Genomic DNA, 24,780 nt, shown 5'->3' with positions numbered 1-24,780 from the left:
ATCAAAATACCAAAGGTATAGAACCACTGCATTTAAACACTGACCCACGCCAGCCTGGTGGCAGAACTGTGTGCGTGTGTGCGTGCTTGATGAAAGGGGTGGCGGGGCTGCGTTCTGCAGTGTCCACCTCTAGCACCAGTGGCCATTTTAAGACGCGTCATTATGTGTGGTCACCACTAGAAGACGCTGTGTTTACACGAGCAGTCGTGTCCAGAGCGTGTTCACGAGTGTTGGTGGGGGCCCCTGCTGCTGCTATAGTGACACGCGCGCACGCACACACGCACCTGCGCGTGCACAGGCTTATGTGGCTGCGTGCCAGATGCAAGCAGGACTCTCGCAAGAGGTGGAGTGGACTCCCGCGTCTCGTGAGGAGTCACCTGCGAAAGCGGCTCTGGTCTGCGGCCATGTTTATTGTCTGTTCATCGGGCAAACTGACCGGGAGCATATGTTGCCCCAACGTTTCGTTTTTAACGAGTTGTTTTGGGTGTGTTGGCCTCTCACAAAGGAAAGTACGATTCAGAAATAAGATCAAAAACAAAACAAAAAAGTAATTTTATTCAGATGTAAATTTAATAGAACGCAAAAGCCCTCAGCCGCATCTGTGTTGACACTACTAAAGCAGACTAATCTATCTCCGAATACGTAATATCAATACAGTAATTATAAAAATATAATTCTACAAATTGTTATTTGTATGCAGTTTGTACTTGCGTTTACACATAGATGCAATCTAATACCTTAAGTGTTCATAAAACACCCCAACTTTCAGAGTAATTAATGTCTGGTACCGTATACACTACCCAATGTATGTACGTATACAAAGTACAGGTCAACTGAGGATCCAAAATTAATTGAAATTAAAACCCGTTGTTGCAGACATTTAGTTAACACATTTCTGTTATAAACAGATAGGTAACGATTTCACCGCCCCCCCCCTCCCTCCCATCAATGTTGACGTCATCTATCCCAGTGTTTTCCTACTGTTAATGAGCCAGGGCACACATGTCATAAATCACACACATTTTACTCAAGAAAAATACCCCGGCGCACCGGCTACCAAAAATGACAACTATGTTAGGTGAAATGTACCAAGCTGTTGTGTCTGTCATTGTACATCGCTGGCATAGACAGATGAACAAAGTAAATAAATACCATGAATGGATAGATTCTCTTTGGGGGGGGTCAGAGCTTAACATGATAGAGTACTTAACTAAATGCAAAGTGATGCAAACTTTGTGTGAACATTTGTTGGGATTATTTGTTTAAATGGTAACCTGCGAAACAACATTTAATTTTTTTAAATAGCTGTCACATAATAAGTAATAACCCGGGTGACAACAGGCGGGCCAGTGGGCTGTTTCATGCCTGCTTTTCTTCACGTCTCTGTGTTAAAGTGCTGACTTCCATCCACATGTTGAAACGTTTGTGTGCATTTCCGTGCCTCGTCGTGACCACGACGACCACCACGCCACGGCGGTGTCGGACTGCCGCCACCGAGTCCACTTCGCATTTTGAGCGACGCCCCCAAATTCCGTGCCGAGTGTTTGCAGACCCTCCGGGACGGAGAGGTGGAGGAGGAATCGGCAGCTCGGCCGTCTGTGTACGCTACAACCCGCACCAACGCCATTAGTTCATGACTTCATCGAAGCTTTTTTTTTTTGACAGCGGCGTTCGAACGAGCGTTTTAGAAGGTAAGACGAGACGTTTCCACGCCACTTCCTGGTTGGTTGCTGCGGCTTTGTGCTGTCGCCTTCCGTGCGTGTCGCAGCGACCACTCGGACTGTGGTCAGCGCGCCGTGGCGTCGGCCGAACGTCGTCGTTTTAGGTAACCTCAACTCGGCCGAAAACACCGACAAGCCTCGCCAATCCACTCGAAAAACAGTCCCGCGGGCTCTCGGGTGACTGCTACGTGTATCCATTTCTTGATTAACACCGAATTTGTCCATAAACGTGTCCACGGAATATAGCCTGCTTGTTTTTTTTCCTCTCTATCCACTGCCACCGCATCGTTGCGCACCTCGCCGCTGCTCGTCGTCGACAGCAGACAAAAGACAGCCTTGTTTTTGGACGCTTCTGTGTGTAGTGTTACCCCGGAAAGCCACATAAGCATGGCTGGCACACATAAGAGCAGTCGTCAAAATGTATTTGAAAAGCGCGCTCCACATTTGACCTGCGCATATGCGCATATCTTTGCATATTGTTGTCGCTCTGTTATTGATTGCATTGATATACCGTGAAATTCTTAAAGGGATACTAACCTCCTGTATGCGGAAATCAGCTGCAACACATGCGCTCATGCTCGTAGGGGCCGGTTAGCTTCTTTTAGGAAGCTTTATTTTCAAACAATTGACATTATTATGATGATGACGTTATTGTTATGCATTTGTCACATTCTAAGCACCGCTTGAGCTATGTTAGCCTGCTGTGTTTACTCTGCTTTTTTTTTTCTCCCCCGACATTTCTATTCTTAACCCTCCTCCCTTCGCTCTGTTCATGTGTTGCTCCCCAGGACTCCACGGCTGCTGCAGAGAATGGGAATAAGGACACAGGCCAAGGCTTGCCATTTTGGCTGAAGGAACAGGACAGTTGTCAACTCTGCGCGCCGGCGTCAATCCCTCTCTCCCTCACCTCACCTCTCCTCTCTTCCCCCCCTCCGGCGCACACACAAGGACACAAACCGCCGCCCACATTCACGGCTATGTCCACAGCAGTAGACATTGCTGGCCCTTCCTCGCCAGATCAAGCCAACAGCAGTGCTAAAATCCCCAACGAGCCACTGAGACCCAGCCTCAAGCGCTCCAGCCACCCCTACGGCCTGTCCCATTACATCGCCAGCCCTTCCCAAGGCATGGACGTCAAAGGCCTGATCCAACCCTCCCCGGCCCAGCAGCAGGCGGCCCCACCCGGCCCCACTAAACCTCGCCGGGCCCCCTCCTGGCCCGACATGTGGGAGTCGCCCAGCGGGCTACACCTGGCCCATGCCGCAGAGCTGCTGATGCGCGCCGGACTGCTGGCACTGACCCCTACCGCCACAGAGCAGGCCGGCTCGGGTGCGCAGAGCAGCCAGCCGGCTAAAAGGGACGTGGTGGAGGTGAAGGGAGGCAAGGGGGACGGCGAGGGAGGAGGATCCGGGCCTGATGAGGAGGAAGAGGACTCTCCCGGATGCAGGACAGACATCCAGCCCTACCTGGGTGCCTGGTTCCCTTTCAGCCCCACTCTCTTGCCTCTCGCTGGGTTCCAGATGGGGGGAGGCCACTGGAGGAGCACGGCAATGGGGGCCGAGGGCATTGAGGGCCTGGTGGCCGAGGGTCACTCTCCCGGCTCTCTGGGCGGTGGCGGTGGCAGCGGCAGCAGGAGGAAGAGGAAGCGGTGCGGAGAGTGCGTTCCTTGTCGGCGTCAGACGAACTGCGAACAGTGCAGCAGCTGCCGCAATCGTAAGAGGGGACACCAGATCTGTAAATACAGGAAGTGCGAGGAGCTGAAGAGGAAGCCGGGAGGTCCTGGGTTTGAGGGCAGAGTGTCCGCATTTGACCTCAGAGGTTCCGACTTTTCTTTGGGCCTGGCGCAGGAGAGAAGCAGCGGCGCCTTGGATGGATAGTAACGTTTGTTGCATTTGTCACAGAATCCTGCTTGGATGATTGTTGAGGAGCTGAAGTGCAAAACATGCACACGCACACACACATGCACACACACACACACATACACACACACACACACACACACACACACACACACACACACAGTAGACACACACTGGACACCATGGTGGTTCAAAGACGTGGACATGATGTTTAGTGCAGAGCTGCACCTCTTCAAGAATGTTCTCACTCGTTCCCATCCTTTCTTTTGACAATCAGTGAATTGGAGAGGAGAGGAGAGAGAGAGAGAGAGTGATCGAGAGAGTGATCGAGAGAGAGAGTGAGAGGACACCAATGTGTCACTGTATTGCCGATGACAAAAAAAGCTGTAAATAGACTGTAAATATCGGGGAAAAAAACATTATGTCTTTTTTACATCCCTTTCCAGTTTGGATGTATTGTGTTGCAGCCGTTTAAAAAGAAAGAAGAAGAAAAAAAAAGAGCCAAATGTTTTGTTTCCAACAGGGACTCTCAATTCTGTTGTTACCGCATCATCAGTAAGCGAGTCGTCTAAATTATTTCATGTGCAACTTGTACTGTATAGATCTGTTTGCCCTTTTGAAATAAAAGAAATTGGCCATGCGCGGTTGTCTACACGCTTGTACTCATATTTAATTGGGGGTATGTGTTTGTTGGCCACCGTGCTTCCGCTGATACATGTGCACGCATGTGTGTGTGTGTGTGTGTGTGTGTATGTGTGTGTGTGTGTGTGTGTGTGTGTGTGTGTGTGTGGATTATGAGTCACCTAATGGCGTGGCAGAGAGCCTTATCACCACCCCACAGACACACACACTCACACAAGCACACCTCCACACCTCCACGCTGCTTGACGAGCACACCTAAGCTGACACACATCACAAACAATCTCCATTCACAACCACGCACACACTGTGACGCAATGTGTTTTTTATTCACAACTCCACATAAGAAAGATCTCAGAGCAAGCTGGGCCGTGTGGGTTTTTCGCTTGTTGCCGTAACGATGGCTGATGTGATAAGACCTTCTTCCTCAGCGCCACACTCCAGGGGACCTCAGGGAAGACGTAACCATGGCAACGGTCGGCCTGAGGTGTCACGCTATAATTGGGCCACGGCTGCACTTCCTGTGCGCCTTCAGTCAGGGGGATCGCAGAGGGACCGTGTGCGTGTGTGTGTGCGTGCGTGCATCTGTGGGGGTGGGGGGTTGTGTGTGTGTTTGTCAGGCGAAAGAGAGAGAGAGAGAGGCGCAGCACGCCAGCCAATGCAGGACACTGCCAACTCATGGAGAACAGCAGCGAGCTCCAACATCATGCAATTACAACACTCGCTCTGAATGACAAACACACAAGCTTCCAAGTCCTCACACTCATCTTTCTGCGGCTCTCGCACAACAGCAACATTCTTGGAGCTGCAGCCCCCCCCCTCGTCGGTCCCTTTCTAGTGATTTGAAGCCTAATCCCCCTCCCTTTTTTTCTTCACGCACGCACACATGCACACACACACACACACACACGCGCACACCCACACACACACACACACACACACGCACACACACACACACACACACACACACACACACACACACACACACGCACACCGGAAATCTGTGTCACCCGCTGCCCAGCAGGTCCAGTGACTCCCTGAACGCCTGCAGTCTGGCTCCACTGGCCTGCAAGATGGCAGGGTGGGGGGTGGGGTATTGGAGAGGGTGAAACTGGGAGGGATGAAAAGCAGGCCACAGGAGGGGAAAAAAGAGAAAGATTGACACGCGGGGAGATCGACAGCAGGGGATGGAGATAACGTGGGCCAAACAAAGAAAGAGAAGAGATGAGTGTGAGTTCCTGAGAGTAGAGTGACGAAGGTGATAGAAATGCATTGAGACAGTGAGGCGCGTGAGTGCGTGCCGGGTGGAATGAATGACGGTCGCGTCGGTTGGTGCCGCTCGGTGCGTGCAATCAAGCAACCCCGTGGCGCCTGCATATGTTGGCAGCAACTCTTCTCGCACTGCAGTGCAATACTTTGCCAGCCTGCACGTTGCAACCTGCGCTGGAGGCGGGGCGGACCCCCACTCGCCAGCCAGACCTTTCCAGTCCTGGCCACTGCGTCTCATTGTGTGGCAAAATGTCGAACACAACGTAGCATCTTTTAAAACCATGACACTCTATCAATTTTCTATTGTGCCTGTCCATACTTGGGCGCGTGTGCTGGGGCCTGTTCCAACTGACTGTGAGTGCGTGGTGCGGTCCACCCTGTACTAGTCGCCAGTCAATGACAAGACACATATAGACAAACAAACATTCACACTCAAATCAGGGTGATTTTGAGTCTTTCGTGGTTTTGGGTAGAAGTAAGTCCGTGCAAGCACAGCTTGACCATGCAAACTCCACACAAGAAGGCGGGAGCAGAGATTCAAACTCCGAACCTCAGAGCGGTGAGGACTCACCACTTGGCCTCTCATGGGGACAGCCCACTGCGGTACCCCCCTCCCCCCACACGCAGATGTCTCTACTTCCTTGAAAAGTTCAGCCTCATCTGCCCTCTGGTTGTATTTTGGTGACACTGGGGCCAAAGGGGCTCTTGACCTTTGACCTTTTAAGCTATTAAAGATGGATTTAGATGAGGCCAACATCTAAAAACAGCTTCACCCACCCGTAAATGGTTATACAGTAATAGATTGATTTTGTCCTTGTCAAATGTTACACTGAGCAGCCGTAATATTAGGGACACCTAAATAAAGACACATTACAAATGCTGGCTTTGGTTAACACTGTCAAAGAGCAATTCATTTAAACAATGTTTATTATTATGGTTGTCAGCTTTAGTGAATATTTATGGGGAACATCAGGAAAAGTGACTTTTTAATTGGTTGAGCACTGCACCAATATTTGTGTCTCTGGAGGCGGCACAGTTCTGAGAATTTGGGTTTGAATCCGGCCTCTGGCCATCCAGTGGGGCGTTTGAATGTTCTCCCCGCTCTTGTTTATTTTATTGGAATAATTACTATTATTTTTGCATGTTAGGTTCATTGAAGACTCAAAAATGTCCTGATGTTCGAATTCGACGGTGAATTTTTCATTGTCTCTATGTGTCCTGTGATTGGCTGGTTACCAGTCCATTATGAACCCCACCTCTTGCCCAAAGTCAGCTAGGATAGGCTCCAGCACACCTGCAACCCCTTGTGAGGACAATGCGGTGCAGAAAATGAATCAATGACCTTCTAGCACAAATGCCTCACCATCAAGAGTGAAATTAAACAATCAAGTACATCCACGGTATTTTTGCTGTGTGCCTATTTCTGAAAAATGTCTCTGTCAATTCTGTGCTTCCGTCCCACAGTGGGCATTCTGGTGTTGTAAACAATAACTGGCATCACAATGAGTTTTTCCTTCGCTGTGATTGGTTAGACCGGGTCAAGTTTTGGTTCCACTTTCAAGAGAGGGCCAGAGACCGGCCACTGGATGACACTGTCTGAAGCGCTATTATGGAGAGATGCTATCACTGTCGAGCATAGTGGTGTCACAAATAGCGGCATTACTAGTTTAACTACATTTCTCAGTCGAGTGGTCGTAGCGTCCTTGTTTTCAACATCAAATAGCTTTTGAGTAGTCAAGCTACTTTGGTGATCACATACTGTGTGCGGTATGTCCACAGGAGCTCCATTTCCCCAGGAGGTTTTTAACCTTAAATGCAACTCTTCTTTTTCACTTCACATGTGTATCCACCTAACCGATGTTCGTCCTAGATGGTGTAGGAAAAAAATGCAGTGGAGTGGGATGGAACCTGTGCAGCTGGAGACAACGTTACTTATCAAGTTCACACAGAACAGGTATTCATTCCAGGGTTTACTGGGCAACCCAAAAAAGGAAGCTCCTGTCAATATCCAAAAAGTCCAACACAAATTTAAGGACAACCAGTGTTAGTTCCCAAAGTTCGAACAACAATCGGCAACTAAGCTAGTCATCACGACTTAGAGAACATAACACTAGTAATCAACATATTTTGGACAGCAATAGAGTAAAATTGTGTGTGTGTGTGTGTGTGTGTGTGTGTGTGTGTGTGTGTGTGTGTGTGTGTGTGTGTGCGCATGTGTGTGTGCGCATGTGTGTGTGAAGGGAACTTTCTTAAGAGGTAAGAAAAATGAGAAGACGGAGCTGAAAAGTATATTTCTGGCACAAATCCAGATTGTTGTGGTCTTTTCGAATAATTCATTTGATACCGTATTTTATAACTAAAAAGAAGCTACATTCAATGGACGAAAACTACTACATCTGCAACTATAAACAACGTTGTTTGATCCATACACACTGTTCAGTTGTGTTATTAACATCGCAATGTTGTCACTATGTTAGTCACAGTCATTGCTTTTGTGGTGGTAGCGAGAAACATGAGTATTAAGTTTGAATTACCGTATGTGGTTATTCATACCCCAAAAGTGCAATTACAACATGTTGACATGAAGTAGCTCTCTGATAGTTTAGCTACCTTTGTCATTTTATTGTAGCTTAACTTGCCACTTTTCTGGTGGGTAGTTAAGCTTCATTTAATGTAGAATGGCTTGTTTACCTCACTACATTTTTCTCGTAGCTTGCCAACCACGGCCTCCTATCAGCCAACATCCTCCATGTGCATGGCTTCAACATCACTGTTGTCATGTCAAAGCCAAATGTAAGTCGAGCTGCAATTAGTTTTGTTCTATTTACACAATTAGCGTTAGCTAACATGCTGTGCTATTGATGTAAAGGAATTCATTCAAATCTCATAGTAATTGGAAGCCACTTTACCCAGACCCCCAAAAATCTGGAAAACTGAAATGGTGAAAGAGTTCAGTGCCACATATCTCCCAATCTTTGCACGCTTTCACCTTTCATCTTTAAACTATGTCTTTAGAAACAAATCTCTGAATTCACTTTATAACGTGTGTTAGCCTCTGATAAGCTGCAAATACTTGATTGCTCTGAGAAACGATTGACGCGGTCGTAAATATACCGGTAGATGTATTTGTGTGTTGAGTCGTCCATCTGCCACATACACACATCGTAGTGTAGGAAGTGCTGCCTCCACAAGTACAATGCCTTTCGTTTGTAGCCCAGAAGTAGATGGAGCGTTGTTGCATGGCATTTGCTTGCAAGTTATGGCAAGACAAGACATAGGGGATACCAAGTGCATCATCATTCTTGATCCTTGTGGTATTTTGATGAAAACATGTCACATTCATGGTATTAAAAATGTTATAACCTGCCAAAAAAAAAAATCTCACAATATGTCCTCCTTGAAGCATTCAAAACAATTTCACACATTTGGTCGCCATTTTAGGCAAGGTCAGATGGTCTTCTCTCTCAGAGGTAATGTGTGCAAAAAATTCTGTTAATCTTTAGCCTGCTGCTGGTTGCAGAGTGGAGGGGAAAAAAAGCCACCGTGGCTCCAGGAAGTTAAGCAAAGCACGCTGATAAAGTCTGCCTGCCTGCAGCGATAGTTCATCACGGCCTCTTGTCACGCCATCTCATGATGCGGAATCGATTGTTACCACCGAGGATTCAGCTCGGAGCGGCCTTCGCTCCTCCATTTGCATCACTCTCAAGAGCGTTTCCTTTTTAACGGACTGATAAATCTTGAACTGAGTTGTAATTTTGCTGGATTTATAATGAACATACACTACTAATGGGTGATAAAATACTACTCTCATTACAGTTTTCTTCAATGGTCTGCGGTAATCCTTGTAAAATGTGGAAACGCACATGAAATCTGTTTACTTTGTTGTTAACAAAATGAAAACAAGAGCTATCACAATGATCAATAAATAAATATTCATCTTTCCTTCAGTAGTGTGGTGAGGCTACGTAGTCTAGCTGACATCTGCTGTTCTCAGAAAAATGTTTATTATTATACTTTAATGTCCTTTATTCAAATCAAAGCAGATAATTTCAATGTACTCGCTAAGTGGGTGGAAAAGTAATCTTTATGGTAAAAATGGCGTGCGCTTCATCTAAACCGCTTCACTCCCAAAAAGTGTTCCTTTGGTTTCATATCCAGAAAAGAAAAGCGCGACGCTGCTTCTGTTATCCACCCGCGGACCAGTTACCTTGTCATGGGTTTGCAAATCGTGTGAGAGTCATCAGCTGTCTTGAGGCGTTGTTTGAACAAATATCAATAGTTTAAACAGAATTGTTTACTGAGCAGACATGTAGGTGTTTTTGTTTTGTATTTTTAGTGTGTGTTCGGGACAGGGTGGGTGGGGGGGGGGCAGAAAAAAAATAGAATCAATTAGTGTCTTTTTAATGAAGTGAACAAAAATATTTAGTACATTGTGACACTATACATGGCTGGCGACCGCTCCTGGGTGTACCACACCTCTTGCCCAAAGTCTATTGGGCTTTTTATGTTTGTTTTATTTGTTTGTTTCTAACTTTTATTTAGATTTATTTTTGATTAAACATTTTAATGTGCAAGACATTTGAATTGAATCATATGATCTCCCCCCTCCCCCCTATATGTCGGCACAATTTTTATATTCAAACTGTGAATATTGCTACAGTGGCTTAAAATAATGCCAAATGTACTTTTTTGGGGGGGGCATGATTTGTCTCATTTTTGATGAACACGCAGGCCAACTATACTGTTATATTTTAATATTGATCATGATGGTGGTACTTGGAGAGACAATTATTTAGGTAGTAGTTGGTGTCAAAAGTTTGAGAACCAGTGTGTTACTGTAACTGCAAGAAATAGGGAGTGTAAAGTGTGCTTTACCCCTGAGCCAGAGGGTATTTTGACAGAAGCATCCCACAAACAACAAACATGTTATGTAAAGATGTCATGGAGACACTCAGAAAAGTTCAATATTGCCTGGGGTGCCAAAACAAAGAGCAATATAATGTGTTTTTTTTTCTGGAATTAATTGACATGCAAAATAACACAAATAACTAACAGAGTACAAGTAGTAACCATCTAATCTGATTGCCTGCGCTAATCTAATGGGATCTGTACTGCATATTACTGAAAGACAGCTGGGAGAGGCTGCAGCACGCCCGCGACCCTTGTGAGGATAAGCGGATCAGATAATGCATGGATGGATGCATGGATGGACATCTATACACATGGACATAATTGTTGGTCCCCCTCTGTTAATGACAGAAAACCCAACGCAGAAATAACTTTAATCCGACAAAAGCGATAATAAATGATAATTTCATGAAAAGTAAACGGTGACAATCTGATATTGCTTTTGAAATGGCGGGACGGTGGTCGACTGGTTAGTACGTCGGCCTCACAGAGCAGAAGTAGTGGATTCAATTCTGGCACCAGCCTTCCTGTGTGGCGTTTGCATGTTCTCCCTGTGCCCGTGTGGGTTTTCTCCAGGTACTTCGGTTTCCTCCCACTTTTCAAAAACATGCATGGCAGGTTAATGCAACGCTCTAAATTGTCCCTTGGTGTGAGTGTGAGCGCGAATGGTCCCCTGCGATTGGCTGGCAATCAGTTCAGTGTGTACACCGCCTACTGCCCGAAGACAGCTGGGATAGGCTCAAGGATGCCCGCGACCCTTGTCACGATAAGCGCATTAGAAAATGGATGGATGGATGCTTCATATATACTAAAAGTAAGCAGCATCCGATAATATGCACATTTATGATGTAACAGGAAGTTTTGATATCTTGATTTGAGTGTTTTGGTCTACTGCAGCTCCTACCAGGCGTGTACTCATTTTGTATTAGTGCGTTTGTACTTGTGAGTACATTTGAGCCTACTTGCCAGTACATTTGAACGTATTTAAATCCATCTGAACGTACTCGCCAGTAGGTTTGAATTAATTTAACTACATTAAAACTTTTGAATGTATTTGCCAGTCAAAATATTTTTACTCCCCATTGGCAGCTTCACGCTTCCGTATTTATGACTGTTTGTACCCCAAATGATCTGAAAAGTGCATCAGCGACAGTTGCTCTCCTTTTCACCCCTACTTCAACTTGCGTGGCAGCGTAACTCCAAAAACTCATGAGTGAAGGTGCTAAATACAGTATAACATAAAGTACATTTTCAATCATATGACATTCCACTCTTTGTATGCATTTAATATTGTATTTAATTTTCTACAGCTGTGAGAAATAAGGCGTTATGTCCAACTGAAAGCTGCAACTTGGCAGTCTGAACTCCCGTTTCGCCACGATTACTTCATTATGGAAGGAAATGGTCTCAGGTGTACAGCATGTGATCTTTGACAGGTGCTTTGTCACAACACTTGAGAAGTGTCCCGATTTCTCCTTCTGGGGCATACATTTTTTTTGTTAAAAGCACCTGCACACTCTTGCCTCTCACACTTGATATGTGTTCACTTTCTTATGCGGCAAAGTTGACCGCTCTCTCCACAATGCCTGGCTGGGAAACCCTACACTGCCCTGCTAAATATAGTGGGCCTTTTCACACTGCGTGCGTGCGTCTAGTCACATGATCCAAGATATGGGGCGGACGCATACATGCACATGCGCGTGGACACACACACACACACACGCACGCACGCACGCACGCACACACACACACACACACGCGCACACACACACACACACACGCGCACACACACACACACACACACACACACACACGCGCACACACACGCAGACGCCAAATCCTGAGGCTGAGGGTGTGGAGGTGGTGAGGGAATGCTGAGGAGCTTTAATGAGTCGGCTGTGACGTGTTGCTTCCCCGTGACCCAACTGGCATTTGCTCCGTCTCCTCGAGCGTCTCGCCCTCTGTCTCTGCGTCTTAACCACATGCTAATCAGCTTTATGTGCTCTCTGTTTGATCTCTGGTGGGCTGTTTTCTTGCTGAATAGATAATCGTTGTGAGAGCCGGCCACTATCAACAACCTCCTTGTCTAACACTATCGGAACCGCCCCCCCCACCCCTACACACACACACACACACACACACACACACACACACACACACACACACACACGGAATGTCGTCTGGAGACACACAACATCAGTAGAATATATAATAAAGACAAGTATTGTGTCATTTTTTTCCCCATCTTATAAATCACAGGTGTCAAACTCAAGGCCCGGGGGCCAGATCTGGCCCGCCACATCATATGATGTGGCCCGCGAAAGCAAATCAAACATCTTGACTTCTATGATGCTTGCTAAAATTTTAACCAAAATTTAAAATTTTCACATGTAATATACAAGAGAGCCATTGTAAGTTTTCTTGTTACCAAAACCCTCATGACAGTAACTTAAACTGCAGTTGAATAAACCATTATTGTTGACTTCCTTATATGGTTTCACAGTCAAAACGGCCCTCCAAGGGAACCGGGAATTATCATGTGGCAAGCGACAAAAAATGAGTTTGACACCCCTGATAAAAAACATCTATGTTCAATTTCGCTGGGACAATTTAAACACGTGAGAAAGCAACACTTAATACAATACATCTTCCACATACTCAATGGCAATGCTTGCTCATGCCATTCTACAACACCTTTTGTTTTGAGGTGGGTTTTGTTTTTTTCTGAACCACCCTAAAGAGACACAGTGCAGTTTGGTCTGTAAATATTTGGCATTCACGGTTTATCCTGGCTGCGGTAACCAGTACACTTGACAAGAAATGAAAGTGCTGTGAAGATTCAACACACTTGCACTGTTATGGCGAGCCGGTTGAATATTTATTTATTCAATAACTGTATCCTACTTGTGCTTTGCATTGTCCATGAATCGGCTTGTGCAGATGTACAAGTACCTCAAGTTTTGGCCACTGAGTGAACTGTACACACTTTCATGATGTTCATGCAAAAAGGTCCTCTTGTTTTGTGTTTGTTGTAGCTATTGAGCAGTTTCTTTGAATTAATTGACTTCTATCCTTTGAGTGGACTTTTGTCTTTCTGTTTGAGTTGAAGAATGAAGTAGTAAGATGACATTACTTGGTGTGTCCTATCATCTCAGTGCACTAAAACTCAGAATTGCTGGGATCATTGTACTGTATTGAAACACCGTCACAATGTCAAATCATTTGTTCAAGCACTTTATAGTAGGTTGTTTTCGAGTATGATACTTCACATGCGAATGCACCATAAACACACAAGAAGGGTAATACCTGTACCATGAAAACAAAGCGCCGCTGGTTATTAGAATTCATTTGAATGTTGTCCAAGATGGTGATTGAGCTCTCTCTGCATATTACTCCATACCCAATTGAACTTTGGGGTTCGAGTCAGGGTCCTGTTCCGCCTTCATGTGGCCTGAGCAGGACCACAGATGTCTTAAGTCTGGAGTTACTCTTTGCACAGTACTCATGACACAATTCAGTTCATCAGTCTCTTTGGGGCCACAGCATTGTTTCACAGCAGGCCGAGCGGCGTGTTAATGGATCAGTGATGTGCCTCTGGTCAGTAGATGAGCAGGTTTTGCAGGCAACGGAGGCTTACTGAAGCTATGAGAAGGAACAGATCCAAAGGCTTTCCTGAGCTGGGCCACTCTGCCTCCATATTCTGACTTATTTTCTTGAACAGTTAAGCCATCTGAGAAAGAAAGTAATGACAACATTAATTCAAAAAAGTCAGAATGACACTGTCAGCTAAAGTATTGTACCTACTTGGAATTATGCAGTTGAGGTATGGGAACAAAAAACAAGAAAAACTGTAATTGTTTATTGTACAAATCCGTATTCAAATGAAGTTGGGCAATTGGGTAAAACGTAAATTATTTTTGACCTATATTCAATTTAATGCATGAAAAAAGACCCTGTATTTATTTATTTATCTATTTATCTATTTACTTTCAAATATTCACAGATTTTGAATTGGATGCCTGTAACACGTTTGGACAGGGTCATGTTAATCACTGTCTTGCATATCCTTTTAACAACACTCATTAAGCATTTTAAGGTCACTAATTTTCCCAATTTTTTTTTTTTGTAGCGCAACAGTCTGAGGTCTCCGTTGTTGGATTTTGCGCTTCATCATGAGACACATGCTTACAACAGGAGACACAGTCTAAACTGCTAGCAGGACAGGCCAGTCTAATACTATACTGCTTATTGTAACACATGCATTCATTATGTGGCTCGCTATTTTCTTGCTGAAATAAGCATGGATGTCACTGAAAAGGACATTGTTTGGATAGCATATGCTGCCCCAAATCCAAAATGTACCTTTTCAACATTAATGGTGCTGTCACAGATGTGCAGGTTACTCATGCCATGGGCACCAACACCTACTATACCATCACAAATGCTATCTTTTGAACTTTGCACAAGTAACAATCTGGATGGTTCTTTTCCTCTTTGGCCTGGAGGATACGACGTCCATGATTTCCGAAATCAATTTGGAATGCGGACTCATCAGACCACAGCACACAGTTGCTCACAAAGTGCTATACCTCAGCGTATCCTTGTTTTTGAACAACTGAATTGCGGAAAATAATTAATAAACAAGGCTACGGTCTGAAACATTATTATTTGCAGTACTTCGCTGCCTGCAGCGAAATTGCAAAATGTGGAACTCCACAAGGATGCGTTCTAAGATGTAATTCATTTAGTCTAATAATCAGTTTGAACATGAAACATCTTGTCTTTGCAGTGTATTCACTTGAATATGGGTTGAAAAGGATATGCACGTCATTGTGCTTTTTTAAAACTTATATTTTACATAATGTCCTAACCTGATTGGAAGTGGGGAAAGTAATAAATAAACAAGGCTAAGTTCTGAAACCTTATTATTTGCAGTGCTTCATAATTGCAAAATGTGGAACTCCACAAGGATGCGTTCTAAGATCTAACTGATTTAGTCCACCACGCCTTATTGCTTTAATCTTACTTTAGAAATGTGTTGGTTTGATGTATGATGATGGTACAGTTATATATTTTGTCAGTGGAACGTTACCCCAAACAAACCACTGTTTACATTCACTTTAAAAGGTTTAGGCCATGTTTACATGACAAGGACTCACAAAAGTGGAAATTATTTTGTGTGTGTGTGTGTGTGTGTGTGGGGGGGGGGGTTGTTTGTTTTTACATTTTATATACAGCATTGTCAAAACAACCCTGTTAACGACTGACAACTCTGTAAGATGCATTCCATTCATGTAGTTGGCAATGGCACAACACTCATGGGCATTTGTATGGCTCTGAAGACCTTGGTATGGAATGAAACTACGCTGGATGCAGTAGCACAGTAGTACTGCAGTAAATGTACATGTTGCTGGCACAGATGCAACAATAGCTCTATTGTCTACCATTGTCTCTGCAATTTAACAACAAAATAGGCTTCAAACTGCTGTTGTTTTGTAAACATATGGTCAAACCTGTACAGTTTTTATACATACCCATGTACTGGAACAATAGTCTTAGAATGGAGTATACAGTATTAGAATGTGCCTTTAGTTGTCTATATGTGCAATGCCATTGGCTGGCGACCAGTCAAGTGGGTATAGAAAACCATTAATGGATTAATAGATCGTCGCACAATCGTGATAAGTTTCAGAGCAGGGTAAAGTGATGCATTTGACAAGATTTTCATTTGATACAGGGTCAACATGTTAAACTAATGACATATTTTGTTGGATTTTTACCACTTTTGCTTTTAATCAATCAGTATTTTGTACCTAAAAGAGAACTGAACATTGGCAGTTTGTTTTCACCATCAGTCCTCTTTGGTTTTCTCACCTCTGGCCTGTGTGCTGACCCTTTCTGCGTCTAACAGCTGGGCTTTGAGTGCTGGTTTGTTGCCATGGCTACTAAGATGGGGCCTGTAGAGAGGAGCCCAGTCACTGAGATTGTCCGAGCTGCTGCCTGATTCACTGTCACTGCTCTGGCCAGGGTCTTTCAGGTCGTCATCTGCGCTGTAGGCGTCCATCTCATCCTCAGACGATTGGACGTTTGGTGAGTCGGGGTCATTCTGTGTGCAAAGAGAGCACAATGTTACAATCAGTGGGCGGTTATCACATTATCTTAACTTAAACAGCCAACACAAACACATTAACTCACAGCCGCGTCATCAGTGAGGGCGAGCTGGGTTTCTTCTTTAAATCCAAGCTGCCGGGCGGTTTTTCCTGCCTGCGTGTCTGCTGTCTGGATGCCATTCATATTATCAGGATGGAGCCTGTTCCGCAACAGTCGCCATCAGAGGACGGTCAGCAGATAGTCAGTCACAACAGCCTATGAATCACTCTTCCAATGACTCATTTAGCAAATAACTTGAATAATCCAATAAGGGATGAGTGGACGGCAAGCTACCCCTTAACTTTAGTTTGCTGTTCTCATTTTATCAAAGGCTAAGTGATGTCATGTGGTCACGTGCTGGGATGGAGGGGGGCAGGAATCTATGTGGAATGTGCTGACTGAGGATCAAGAGCCAACATGACAGCGAGCATGAGTTCTCTCAGTATGGCACAAAAGTGAGTTGCTCAGTGATGTTGTCATGGAGGAGTGGAAGAGGGCTCTCGTGGAAATAAAGCTCTGGTGAACTTCATGACCAAGAGTGTTAAGACAGGGCTGGAAAATAATGCTGGCCACATAAACAAATTGACACTTTGGGCCCAATTTGGACTTTTTCACTCAGGGATCTTGTCACTGTTGTTCTTAGCTGTTTCGACAATGTCTCGGTATTGAGTTATTTTGATGGGACAGTAAATTTACACTGTTCCACGAGCTTTACACTGATTACTTTCGCAGCCACGTGGCATTTTTTTTTTCCAGCGTTGCCCTTTGGAAGGGTCTAATAGGATGTTGACAAAAATTACTGTTTTTATGTGGACTCATGTTTAAATAAACAAAAAGGACTGAACTGTCTTATAAGACACATACACTGGACATTGTCATCGAGATCTTAATTTAATGCATTTTTTATTAATGTAGTTATTGCGAAATGCTTTCTATTTTATCACGAATAATCTGCAGTCATTAGCCATTTCCGACGTTGATGCTGGGATTTCCAAAATCGACTTTCATCCTTCCATAAAAATAATGTGAATGACAGTTCCTCACGTGACGTTTTGTGTGCTAACCTGTTATTGAGAAGGTTCTGGAGAAGTTTGGAGGACCTGAACTCGTCCACTTCTCCAATCACACGGACACACACATCTCCATCACGCCCGAGGAGCCAGCTCACGTGCTTGTTGGTGGCTGCAAACAAACGACAAAAAAAGGGAAATCGAGTCGAGCACGTCGCCTCATGGATTGTTATGACGACTTGTTTCCAGAAGATGGTGCTGTCCTATAAATTTATTCCTCTGGCAGCCTCTTTGTCCTTGCTTGCAGATTATTTCTGCCCCCTTGCCCTTTTACTTGCAGATTTAACGCTATCGTTCTTTGTTAAGAGTGCACCCAAACGAATTTATGAATGCAGCATTGCTGTTTGTATAAAACACACCTGCATTTAAGACCAAAATTATTCGTGCCCTGGCCGAATCTTAAAGTGGACTTTAAATTGTGTTGTGATATTATAATGGAACATTTTTTCTTCCCTCTTTTCTTTGTTATTATAATTTTTTTTTACATTTTGATTGTTTTTTTCTTTCTCAGCGGAGACATATTCATTGTTCTGAATTTATAGTTGGTACGAAAGAATGGTGGCAAAATTTGTGTATTGATCAGAAACATGGTTAATTTCCAAAATGTTTAAAATATGAATAAATGTAAAATATTTATTCCTATCTCGATCACAAAATCTTTTAGACTCTCTTGTGCCATTTCAATCCAAACGATACCTATTTTAACAAATATGATTTCACTTTTAGCATAACCTTTTGAAAATTTCAAATTCACAATTCCATTCAACACATATACAAAAATAAATATCAAAACAACGGGGAAAGTGAAAATTAGGCTATTTTTAACAGATGCTTAATAACTTGCCATTTTTTCCATCTCATCCGTTCTTTCTCGGTATTGCACTTGCCTTTTTTTTCTAAAAAACAAGCTTGATGATTAAAGTGGTCACTTCTTGAGAGGACAACAAAGGTAGGGTTGTTGCTTGTTTTACAGTATATCAAAGGGGGAGTCAAGCCTAAAATCTACATGACAGTAATATGCTGTATGCACCCCACTAGTCTAAACTCGAGGTTCTGATTAAAAATAGTGCTTATGGAATATGAATTTAAAATCCACCTGTTTATATCCATCTCTGGGGGTGACCAGAAAATGAAAATGACATCACAGTTATTCAGGTAATGACCAAACAGCAAGTCTCTTTTCTGAGGTTGGTCATGGACCTGACATTCGCAAGCTGAGTCGTGAACTGGAGCCTATCTAGGCTAACATCAGGCTGAAGATGTGGTACACACTGGACTGGACATACATATTGTTGTTGTGTGTGTTTTTTTTAAAATTGTTACCTTCATTATTATTTTATTTTATCACGTTTTCTACCCATAAGTCAAAAGTACATTTATTATTATAAAGATAAAGATTATTATAAAGAAATCTTAATTCTATTGTAAAGTTTTTATTATGTATTTGTTTTTTGCCATGCACATCACAAGCAACAAAAGATGCGTGTTGTGTAACACAGACTTGGTTGCCTCAGGTGATGTGGCAGAGGTTGGGTAAACAAAGACTGTAATTTAATATATGGTTAAAACCACAGGGGGTTAGTCAATCTTACTCGGCTGCAAACTGGTAAACCGATTCGACTTACGCTGATGGAAGCTGTCAGTCACCCGCACACACACACACACACACACAACACACACACACACACACACACACACACACACACACACACACACACACACACACACACACACACTGCAATGCAAGGACTGCAGGTAGGGATTTTGGTGAACACATGCGAGAGTTGACATAATAAACCACGAAGAGCCCTGTAAAGATTTGTGGTTGCCAAAATAACATCGAAAAGGTGGAATAAGTACGAGAAAGCTGACACATTAAACAACCTGGAAATATAGGTACATTGGATCCTGTCTAAATAACGATTGTTGCTTTAAAATGTGAAGTATTTGTCAACCTGTATTGCTTTTCCCAGTTTTTTAGTGAACATGAAGTCATATTTAAGCAATGTTACCTTTCTTTGGCTTTCTTTTGTCTTCTTCTTGCCGTTCCTCCCTCTCCTTCCAACGGCGTACTTGCTCCTCTCTCATTTTCAGGAAGAGGATCCTCTTCTGCTCTTCGCTCAGCGCCTCCAGAACCTCCGGCTCAACCCACATCTCCTCCAGGATTTTAGCAAGCATCCTGACGCTTTTCTTCAAGCACAGCAACCAGCCGTCAGTGCCGAAGTCGCTCGGTTCAGAGTTTCTTATTTCAGTGGTAGCTTATAATGGCTCGCCCCGGTTTTTGTGCTCAAGTTTCCTGCTCTCTGAATGAGGCAAGGATCAGGTAAAGCCCTGCTATCCTTTGGCTTGTCTTCCTCCTCAGAGCAGAGAGAATATGTTGGACTCTCTTGAATTGAAGGTGCAATGTATCCGGATCAGCGGTATGTCCTGAAGGCTGCTGCTGTGATTTGACAAGAAAGATGAGAGAGAAAGATGATTGCTTCCGCAACTGCTCTCTGAATGAGGCAAGGATCAGGTAAAGCCCTGCTATCCTTTGGCTTGTCTTCCTCCTCAGAGCAGAGAGAATATGTTGGACTCTCTTGAATTGAAGGTGCGATGTGTCCGCCTAGATCAGCGGTATATACTGAAGGCTGCTGCTGTGATTTGACAAGAAAGATGAGAGAGAAAGATGATTGCTACCTTACCGATTTCTCCGTTCACACAATAGCGTTCAAATGCGTGTGTGCCTTGTTTACAGTGCATACAGTGAGAAGGTATTGGAAATGCATCCGAAAAAAAATGTCTTTTTTTTAAATAAACATATGACTTGCATATCTACAGCCAAAATGAAAATCCTCCTATCTGAGAGAGGTGTCAAATCCAGGTCCAGAAAGTAAACCTTGGCACCGGTTTGTTTTTACCCACAGGTGCTTCTTCTTAACCATCAGGTAAATGAGCTCTTATACACACACATTTTGACTCACACATTTACTCATAAATCCAAACACACATACTTTCAGTAGTTCACCAACACACACACACACACACACACACACACACACACACACACACACACACACACACACACACACACACACACACACACACACACACACACACGGCATTGCTAGGTAGCCATTAACAGCCCAGTTAGTTATTACCGCGGGAAGTCCTCAAAAAGCCCATTCCTGGAAAAGCAAACGTCTTCCTCCTTCAAAGTGTGTAAACAGAAATTCAAAAAGAGTGACTGAGATGTAGCCAATAGCAACTGAGCTGTGTGATAAGGTTCAGCCAATGACTGTTGGATGGAGGTAAATAGTGTTGAAACATCAGGCCCTACTTTAGGGCATCAGGTGTGGCCACGTGTGAGCCAGATTTGGATTGATAGCATTAAGCTAAAGCTTTCAACAGGCATGCACCTTAACGTCTGTGGGGCTCTTGGAGCAGTAAGATAATTATTTTATGCCCATGCAAATAGCTGATGCCAATTTGGATTTTCACTTAGTGTTGCAAAATTAATCGTAATTACCGCAAACACACAGTGAGTGCCGTTTGATGTCTTCAATAAATGATGTAACATGTAAAAATTAAACAAATTACACAAAGTCAGATCAGATGACAAAAAATCAGCATCCCCATGCCAGGTTGAAAGCCAAAGGAAACCCCTGCCCTCATGTTTTTAAAAGTGATTGACAAAAATGATGTCTGATGTCATGCATCTCAGATACTTTAACTGCAAGTGTGTCATGTCTGCAAAACGGGTAGCAGTCCTCTACCGGCACCCTAGCTGCTATAGTTAATCAGGCATAGTCAACAGAGTTGCGAGGAGAGCGTAAATAGAGAATCAACATTCACAGGCCTAACTCTGTTGTTCCCATGTAAAGACAAAGCTTGCCCTTCTGGCCGTGCTCCAACATGCAAATGGGCTCAGATCTTACTTGTGCCTTGGCTCACATGCAGAGAAAAGAAAGAGAGTATGTGTGTGTGCGTGTGTGTGTGAGGGAGAAAGAGGTGCAAGGTGTGTGCAACGCATACTGAGCGAAAAGTTTTCAAAGTCAGCCCATGTGAGAACGCAGCGGCTGTTTTCACAGTGACACAGCAGACTGCGGAGACAAATGAAGTGAGGCAGACTCTAGAATGGCGACGACAACAAAGACAAAAGGAGAGAGAGAATGAGAGCGGACTTACTTTGTCTGCCAGCCGCCAGCATCTCCTTATACTAGTCTGAGCTTCCTCAAGAGAGCGGTATGATGAGTGTGTGACGTGGGCGCATGGAACTGTGTGTGTGTTTGTGTAGGCATGTGTGTGTGCGTGTGTGTGTGAGCTCAGTCGTCAGAGGGGTGGAATGCCGTCTCAGCTCTACTCTGCTGCATTTGTACTCAACAGCAGTGGGACGGCCCGGCAATAAAACCTTGATCTTTTCCCTCCTCTTTCCCCAATCACCTGCCAAAAAAATGAATCACGTAAAAAAAAAATAAAAGATGCATTTCCAAATACGTGATCTAAAAACAGCTCAGCGTCATTATAAATGACTCTTAAATGTTACTCTGCTGCACGCAGAATTAGGCCTACTTCTATCTAGTAAGTACTGTATAAATAAAACCAGAATAAGCTCTTTCATATGTGATTGCATCATGTGGACACCACAAACAGGAACTAACGGGGGATTCATTTTTCCTTACGATTTCATCTGTTTACCAGCGACACGGTTGTTGATCTTCAGTCTCCTTCCGTTGTTTTCTTCCTGCAGGAAGTCCTGCTGGCTTTGTGTGAAAGCAGTAATCAAAACACCACATGTGCGGGAAAGAATGCGCGCACTTAAGCTGATGACAGGTTGCTGGCACGTTTATTAAGCCACCGCTCATTGTGTTTCTTTGTCCTTCCTACCTCACAATGCCACCATTTTAGAGTCCAGTTGAAGAAGGAGATTGGTATTCACAGACTCTTGAGTAGTTATGGCTCTTTCCACTCACTGGACACTTCATTAGGCACGAGGGTCCAGTTCAGAAATTCTTCTGTTACACAGACGTTAAGTTTTGTCTGTGAAATATAAAAGATAGCAAGGATCTTTTATTTTAGTACACTTTACATGTCCCATTTCTTGTCTCTGTGAAATCTGGCCGAAACTGCTGGGCCAATGGTGAGTATGGATGATGTTACCATGACAACCGTGGGCAGAGCCAGGGGTGGCTGCACTCTTAGGTAGCACCCCAAACTGTGAAGTACACACACGCCCCTACGAAGACAGCAACTGGACTACATGACACTGAGAGCAATTTGCAATATTTTTGTGTTCTCTTATCTAGTTGGTGGTCATTCTTAACGAAATACCACAGTCAATCGAAATGCCTTTGCAAATGTATAAACTGTATTTTTATAATAACTTCATCTCCTAAATTACATGTGCACCCACGTCGATATTTTATTGTTATGCTGATGATGACTCCACCTGATTATATGACCCCTGTTAGGCCAAAACGGATGTGCCTTTCTCGGAGCTTGCACATAAAATCTTCAAGAAAAACAACAACCTCATTAGTTCTTGTAATTCTACACATGGCAGAACGCCAAATGAAACCACATCGATCAGTGGTCAGGACAGATGAGTTGTTGTCAAAAGTTGAGTCACACTGATACCAGACACCTGTTTGTTTTTCTCTTCGTTTGTCACTGGTGAGACCGAGGAAAGGTCAAGGTTGAGACATGGGAATAATAGAGCATTGGCATAGTGGGGTCTGTGAGGAACAATGAACAAATTCTGGTAAATGAAACAATGACAATCACTCAAAACAAACAAACAAACAAACAAACAAAAACAACAAAACAAAAACACATTTCCTTTCACTTTCTCTTTGATTATTTTGAGGCATTTTCCTCCAACAGATATATTGGCAGAATATCATTTAATATAAAGTTGGAAAAAAAAGCAAGGAAGGCAAACAATACTGTCACCCATAAATATCACGAGACGTGAAAGGAAGGATTAGTCAGGTAAAGATTAGAACCACTCCTTTAATGATCCGTTGCTGTCCGGGAATTATGAGGAAATTGTTTTCCACTTCGAGCGATCCATATATCCTTGTCATCAACCTACATTTGCATTTGCATCGCCATCGGCACACACCTTGGGAAAGTCCCCACAGTTATCGGCAAAGCGTCATCGAGCACGTGGACGAGGTGAGAATTTTAATGCGGAGCACGTTTTGATGATATTTTGTTGACACAGTGACCTCTGCTGGACAAGTGGGACGGTGCCGCACAAAAAAATTAATGCACTCCCTCTCGCCCAATGACACTTGGGATTGGCTCCATCACGCCCGCGGGCCGAGTGAGAATAAGTGGTTCGGAAAATGGATTCATGGATGGATGGAAATTCACACCATTTTGGAAATGTGGCAAGAAGCTAGAATAGTGGGAGAAAATTCACGCAAGCACAAGGGAAAAACCTAAACTCTACACAGAAGGCCGGAGCCACGCTTACCTCTTATAATAACAATTAAAAAAAAAAAAAATAATAATAATAATAATAATAATTTCTCCCATTTGGAAAAAAAATGGACAAAAACGTGCTTGAATTTTATGAGCACTTAAGGAGCACAGTTTTTGATGGAAAAAAAGTATTCTAAACACTCCAAACAACACTAAAATAGCCTGTAATTGATTATATCTGTGTCCTACGATTAATTGGAAATGTGTTTAGCCACTGGCCAGTTAATATTTGTAATAGTGTATTATGTGTTGGGTTACTAGGTTAGTAACGAAGGGGTGAGCTGCTGAATGATATACAGTATTTTGAAGTTACTGTTCTATATTATTTATATTGTATAATTGCAAGGAACTAAAAGAAAAGCTTAGTCAACAATCCACACTCATTGCTGTACATAGAACAGCAGTGAATCACACAATCACACGCAGCACCAAACACCATTGTAGTTGTGATTTAGTCCATATTATTCTTTTACTACACAAGACAGGAGTGTGGGTTGGCGCGCAGAATGGAGGGTTGGTGAACTCAGCCTCTCACGTGCTGCTTAATCACTTTATCCTTGCCTGCTCTCCAATTCCGAGGCAGTCATGAAGGATTCTCAGCAACATTTTCCACACTCCTGAACCAAAATATGCATAACAGGGTGGAAAGAATGAGGGGATCAGTTGAGAACATGAAAATATGATTCCAGCTTTTCC

The 24,780-nt window shown here is 43.7% G+C and overlaps 2 protein-coding genes and 1 long non-coding RNA gene across 5 annotated transcripts; 1 reads left to right on the top strand and 2 right to left on the bottom strand.

The window, feature by feature from the left end:
• The first annotated feature begins 785 nt into the window (after window positions 1–785).
• On the top strand, window positions 786–4,220 carry LOC109524310 (CXXC-type zinc finger protein 5-like). Of its 3 annotated transcripts, XR_002169935.1 has the most exons (3): window positions 786–1,691; window positions 2,510–3,681; window positions 3,724–4,220. XR_002169935.1 is itself a non-coding variant. In XM_019884092.1 (2 exons), the coding sequence occupies exon 2, from the start codon at window positions 2,699–2,701 to the stop codon at window positions 3,596–3,598; it is 900 nt and encodes a 299-aa protein (XP_019739651.1). In that variant the 5' UTR covers window positions 786–1,691; window positions 2,510–2,698; the 3' UTR covers window positions 3,599–4,220. The 3 variants fall into 3 exon arrangements, 2 of the variants coding, with proteins under 2 accessions (XP_019739651.1, XP_019739652.1); XM_019884092.1 differs by having other exon boundaries at window positions 2,510–4,220; XM_019884093.1 differs by lacking the exon at window positions 786–1,691 and adding an exon at window positions 1,698–1,825 and having other exon boundaries at window positions 2,510–4,220.
• Window positions 4,221–13,113: 8,893 nt separating this feature from the next.
• On the bottom strand, window positions 13,114–20,073 carry LOC109524314 (SH2 domain-containing protein 4A). The gene is made up of 5 exons (XM_019884097.1): window positions 19,629–20,073; window positions 17,611–17,728; window positions 16,592–16,706; window positions 16,271–16,502; window positions 13,114–14,126 (listed from the first exon to the last, which is right to left on the bottom strand). Exons 1-5 carry the CDS (start codon window positions 19,792–19,794, stop codon window positions 13,969–13,971), a joined length of 789 nt encoding a protein of 262 aa, XP_019739656.1. The 5' UTR covers window positions 19,795–20,073; the 3' UTR covers window positions 13,114–13,968.
• Window positions 20,074–20,120: 47 nt separating this feature from the next.
• LOC109524330 (uncharacterized) lies at window positions 20,121–22,846 on the bottom strand. The gene is made up of 3 exons (XR_002169938.1): window positions 22,278–22,846; window positions 21,784–22,038; window positions 20,121–20,252 (listed from the first exon to the last, which is right to left on the bottom strand). It is a non-coding gene; the product is annotated as an uncharacterized LOC109524330 (long non-coding RNA).
• Between the last annotated feature and the right edge of the window lie 1,934 nt (window positions 22,847–24,780).

The sequence above is a fragment of the Hippocampus comes genome, unplaced genomic scaffold (assembly GCF_001891065.2).
Source record: "Hippocampus comes isolate QL1 unplaced genomic scaffold, H_comes_QL1_v1.1 scaffold156, whole genome shotgun sequence".
NCBI lineage: Eukaryota > Metazoa > Chordata > Actinopteri > Syngnathiformes > Syngnathidae > Hippocampus > Hippocampus comes.
This window is presented reverse-complemented; position numbering and strand designations above follow the sequence as displayed.